This window comes from Microtus ochrogaster, unplaced genomic scaffold (genome assembly GCF_000317375.1).
Source record: "Microtus ochrogaster isolate Prairie Vole_2 unplaced genomic scaffold, MicOch1.0 UNK91, whole genome shotgun sequence".
Lineage (NCBI taxonomy): Eukaryota > Metazoa > Chordata > Mammalia > Rodentia > Cricetidae > Microtus > Microtus ochrogaster.
Window position 1 is genome coordinate 1,227,108 of NW_004949189.1, and position 5,751 is coordinate 1,232,858.

Consider the following 5,751-nt stretch of genomic DNA (forward strand, 5'->3'; position numbering starts at 1 on the left):
TCTTCTGTCCTCCTTGTACACCAGACCTCATGTAGTATACATGCAGGCAAAACACCCAAACACATAGAATAAATTAATAAATCACAAACCACTCTGATTGGAAGCAAGTGTGTTGTGATGAAATTCTAAGACTGGCCATGAAGTGCAAGGCTTCTGCAGTGAGCAGCAGGAGAGCAGAGAAGGGAGGTAGGCTCTCAGCTGTGGCAGGGAGAGAAGTTTTTATTGCTAAGAGAAGGAGGTATAAAGAATAGAGGTGACTATCTTGCGACCTTGGTGAGAAAGACAGCCTCAAACTATGACATAGTATATACAGTACACAGGTATATCTATATAGCATGCACACATATATTAATATATATAAATACTATATATAGAGAGCGTTGCATGTGTGCACACATGTGGTGTTTTTACTCATCTAAAAATTTTACTTTCAGATTATGAAAGATTGCAGTAAAAAGCTTCAGATTAGCATGTAATTTTTTCCCACCAACTAAGGTTCAAATATATACCACAGAGCAAGAATATACACAAAAATACACATGTTTATGTATAGGTTAGCATCATGTAATTACTCAGTTTGACTACACATACAACGTTTTATTATTGACCATTTATCGTCAGTGAGCTCACCTTGCACTGTTAGAAACTGTGAACGTTGAGTCTCTCCCTCTGTTTCACTGTTGGTCACTTAAAGAAGCAATTCTTTATAGATATTGCACACTTGGAAAGTGGTAGTGTAATTTCCAGAAAACAGTCTGGAAATTCTTAAAAACATTAGAATTACTATGTGACCCAGCTACACCACTACTAGATAAATATCCAAAAAAAAAAAAAAATTAAGAGAGCTACCAGGGGCACTATCTATGACAGCTAAGGTATGCAATCAGTCTAGGTTCCTGCCAATGTCAATGAATGAATAGAAAAAAAATTATACAAATGGACTTTTCCATGAAGGAGGATGAAATCTATTACTTGCAACAAATGGACAAAATTGGGAAATATCATGTTAAGATATAAGAGCCAAACATAGAAAGCCAAGTTCATTCATTTATGTGGAAAACTAAAGTAAGAAAATGTGCTAGCCTGAAAGAAGAGGATTATTAAAAATTTGGAAACTTGGGGCAAGGGCAAAGATAAAATACATATGGTCACGATGGATTCAGAGAAGACGGTGGCAATATCACAGTAGGTCACATTAATCTGTATAGTAAAAATAATTTTAAACATGTTTTAAAAAAGTGATCCATGACTTCTTCAAAACTGTCTCAGTTTTGGAGAGTTGTCAGTCCCAGGACTTTCTTCAGGGCGTGTTTCATGTCTTTGTTTCGGAGACTATAGATGAAGGGGTTTAAGAGCGGAGTCAAGGCTGAGTAAATCAGAGTGACGATCTTCTGCATTCCTGCTGGGTTCCCTGAGGTTGGGCTCACATACATCACCATGAGAGTCCCATAGAACAGGGACACCACCACTAAGTGGGATCCACATGTGGAGAAAGCTTTAGTTCGACCAGCACCAGAAGGCACACGGAGCACAGCTCTGAGCACTAGAGTGTAGGATCCCAAGATGGAGAGGAAGGGCCCAAAGATGATCATTGAATTGAAGGTATAACAAAGAAGCTCAGTGGAGGGAGCAGGGACACAGGCCAGTGCAAACAACGGTCCTGGGTCACAGACAATGTGGTCAATGACGTTAGGTCCGCAGAAAGGAAGTTGGGAGATGAGGACGATTGGGACTGGGTAGCAGAGGAATCCACTCACCCAGCACACACAGATCAGGATTACACAGAACTTCCTAGTCATGATGGAGGGGTAATGCAAAGGTCGGCAGATAGCCAGGTATCGATCGTAAGCCATAACTGATAAGAAGAAACACTCTGTCGTACCAAGCGAAAAAAAGAAATAGAATTGGAGGAAGCAGGCAGAAAAGGAGATGGTCTTGTTTTCAGAGAGGATGTTGACCAGCATATTTGGGATGGTAGAAGAAACATACCATATCTCTAAAAAGGCGAAGCTTCCCAGGAAGATGTACATGGGCGTGTGGAGCCTCCGATCCCATTTCACAGCGCAGACAATAGCTCCATTCCCCAGCAAGGTTAGGAGGTAGAGAAACAGGATTGAGGAGAAGAATAAACCTTGCATCTCCCCCTGGTTACTGAAACCCAGGAGGATAAACTCAGTCACAAAATGTATTGTCTTGTTCTGGGATCCCAACGCTGTTAGAAAAACAGAAACAACAAGGACGTGAATGATCACGAATGTTTTCAAGCTCCTCAGACACATTGCCAGAAAATGTACCAAGTACTTTTCATTGCTTCATTCTTTCCTCCTGATGACGCTTTGAGCAGCAGGAGGAACTCTTGTCTTCTTGCTTACAGAGAAGAAAATGATGGTCAGAGAAATTGGAAGAGGAACACTAAAGGCTTGTGCAGAGACAGTGATTCTCACACAAAGCGGCTTTGGAGTTGGTCATCTGTGTGGTAAAACTCACTGTCCTTTGCAGACTTTGCACATATCTTTTTCATGTTGAAGCACAATTTGCTATAAATCTGAAGGAAATGGTGGTAATTGCCTTTGTAGTTTATATATAGACAACCAATAAGAACAGATAAGAATGAAACTGTGGAGGAGAGTTGAGCCCTGTGGCATTTCCAGTCTTAGCGCCTGCATGGTACCCAGGCATCTGTGCAATGCTTTGGGAACAGCTTGCCTGGCTTTTCTCTCATATCCTCTCTGGTAGCATCTGGATTCGCTCAACAATCCTATTCCTCTCTTGAGTTCTAGTTTTCTTTCCTTTCTTTCTTTCTTTCTTTCTTTCTTTCTTTCTTTCTTTCTTTCTTTCTTTCTTTTAAAGATTTATTTACTAATTATGTATAGTGTTCTGTCTGTCTGTATGCTTGCTGACCAGAAGAGGGCACCTGATCTCATTACAGATGGCTGTGAGCCACCACGTGGTTGCTGGGAATTGAACTCACGACCTCTGGAAGATCAGTCAGTGCTCTTAACCTCTGAGCCATCTCTCCAGCCCTGAGTTCTAGTTTTCTTAAAGTACCTTTTCTTTTATGGTGAGCAAACTTTATCTTTTTTATCTGGCATCCCCAAGTCAATTTTATCTTTGCTCAATCTATATAAAATAAGTTAGTTATGTCTCCTATCACAATCATGGTAAAGTCTAAAATTAATTGCAGACAGGCATTTATTCAATACACGACATTTCTTCTGCAGGTCCTGGCTTCCCCTGGATTTCCTCTCTGTCCCCCATCACCTAAGTTGTGCTGTTCATTAGTATGGTTTGACTTTTAAGGTACCTTGCAGCTTGACAAGTCAGATTCTCTACTATATAAAGCAAGTTCCTTCATTTTTGGCATGAATTCAGTTCTACACAATCTTGTTCCCTCACAATGTTATTATAATAATATAACATAATAATCACTATTATTTATGTTAAACCAGAATTATTTGAAATCATGAACAGAAGGATTAGCTTAGGGTGTGCTGAGACTGGAAATCTCTTTCTGCTCTTGGCTGAATCAGTAGTTGATGTCAGACTAAACAGTTGGATATTTTGCTGACAATCTTTTTGAAGATGTTGGTCAAGAGTTGCTGGGTAAGACACCATCAATACTTTATTTATTTTTCTCTTTTTTCTTCCTTTTATTGAAAATATATTATTTCCCCATACCATATATCATGATTTTAGTTTCCCCTACCTCTGTTCCTTCCAGTTTCTCACCACCCTTCCTCCTATCCGGATCTGCTCCCTTTCTGTCTCTCATTAGAGAAGAACGGGCTTCTAAAGGACAACAGCCAAGCATTACAAAATAAAATAAGATAAAACAAAAACCATCTCGCTGAAGTCAGGCAAGGCAAACCAATATAAGAGAGCTGCAGAAAAGGCACAAGTACCAGAGAGTCACTCACTGATACACTCAGAAGTTTCATAAAAGTAATACACTGAAAGCTATTATGTATACCCAGAGGATCTAGTGCAGACTGTGTACCCAATATTTTAAATTGACTTCAAAATAAAATAATTGACTGTAGAGTCAATACAAACCACTGCTAGGATACTCACAGAATTCCATTATTGTGTCCATTTACGCACCTTGCAGAGGGCAAGAGGTCAGCTTCTTGATGCCAGTCAAACCTGGAGCAAACTCACAACAACAGATATTTTATTGCCAAGGTAAATTTGGATATCGGTAATGGCAATATTTTTATAATGTAAACAATTCTTTTATTTTAATAATCTTTTTTATAGATAGGGTCTCAAGTAGATCACCTTGACCTCAAGCTAACTTTGCATACAAGGTTGACTTTGAGCCCCCGACCGTCCTCCAGCCTTCCGTCCTGATTAGGTTATAAGGATTACACTATGCTCAGCTTTCTGCAGTGATGGGACTCAAACCCATCAGTTTAGGCTAGTCACCCTACTAACCGAGCTACATCTTCAGCCTAACTTGCATGGTGTTTATGGAAATGTACATTTATTTAAGTGATTCAGTTTTATGTAATCTATATGAAGGACACATATTAAAGTTTTTCTTTTTAAAAATTTATTTATTTTTTATGTACACTGGGGTTTTGCCTGCATGTCTGTGTGAGGAGGCTAGATCCCCTGGAACTGGAATCACAGACAGTTGTGAGCTGCCATGTGAGTGTCAGAGTTGAACCCAGGTCCTTTGGAAGAACAACCAGTGCTCTTAACTGCTGAGCCATCACTCCAGCCTTCTCATAATTATTCTTATAGTTGTGAGACCACATGCTCTGTCATTCTTATCTGGAAATATAGTTACTAGGTTTGAAATAAAAGTGAAAACTTGCATACTGAATTTAAATTGGAGTATTCTGTCGGCTTGTTTATTTACTTAGTCATTTAACCATTCCATCATGTCCGTAGGCTAAGCTCTGGCCATCAGCACTGACAGGAAAATAAAGCTTCTTTGCTTTATCAAACCATTTTATCTGTATTCTTATTGCACACAGTCCCCTCGGCTGTGCAACCTAGCTCTCTGTATGCTCAGGCCAGAGCTGGCGTTTATTCAGGGAGGAATAGAGTAGGTAGATCTGTGTAGTATAAACCACATGACAAACTTAATTTGACATAAAAGAGATGCTTTGGACTTTTCTATATAGTTAACAGCTGTATGAGACAATCAGCTGACCCAATTCACAGTCCAGGGAATTCTTGGCACCAAAAAGAGAAATCCAAGTCACGGTGTGTGCCCTTGAAATAGACTTCTTATGTCTTAACTTTTACCTTTGTAATGATTCGGTAAACTCTTACCGAACTTCGTCGACATTATTTTTGCTGCTGGGGAATTACAATTGTCTAAGGAATTAGAGGATAATAAACTTCACAGAAATTTCAAGTGTCACCATCCATCTGGACTGGTGAGTGTGTGCTATCCAGGGGCAGATTGTCCTGGAAGAGAGCACAACCCCCCTCCCCCAGCTCCTTCTACAGGGCTGTCTTTCTTATACACGGACCCCCTCCCCCAAGCCTGCATGGTCTGCAAGGGCCTTTGCTCAGGAACAGGTTTCTGCTCCTACACTAAGGCTACCCACCCATAGCGGTGAGTGCTTGTCTACCGGGCAGGCCTCAAGGACCCCCAAAGGGAGTGCGGGCACCTTCAGCTTGCCCGCCAGGGTCTCCTGTGCTCTACTGGACCCCGCCCTGCCTGCCATGTTCTTCCTTTTGTCCCCGGCTCATTGGGCTACCATCCATCCCTGTTTAGGTGCTGAGGAGCTCCAT

At 40.8% G+C, this 5,751-nt stretch overlaps 1 protein-coding gene across 1 annotated transcript; it reads right to left on the minus strand.

The window, feature by feature from the left end:
- Nucleotides 1–1,265: 1,265 nt before the first annotated feature.
- On the minus strand, nucleotides 1,266–2,279 carry LOC101994954 (olfactory receptor 11H6). Its single transcript, XM_005371007.2, has one exon. It carries the CDS (start codon nucleotides 2,277–2,279, stop codon nucleotides 1,266–1,268), a length of 1,014 nt encoding a protein of 337 aa, XP_005371064.1.
- Between the last annotated feature and the right edge of the window lie 3,472 nt (nucleotides 2,280–5,751).

Coding starts and splice junctions, on each gene's coding strand:
- LOC101994954 (XM_005371007.2), bottom strand. CDS start 2,279: ATGTGTCTGAGGAGCTTGAAAACATTCGTGATCATTCACGTCCTTGTT.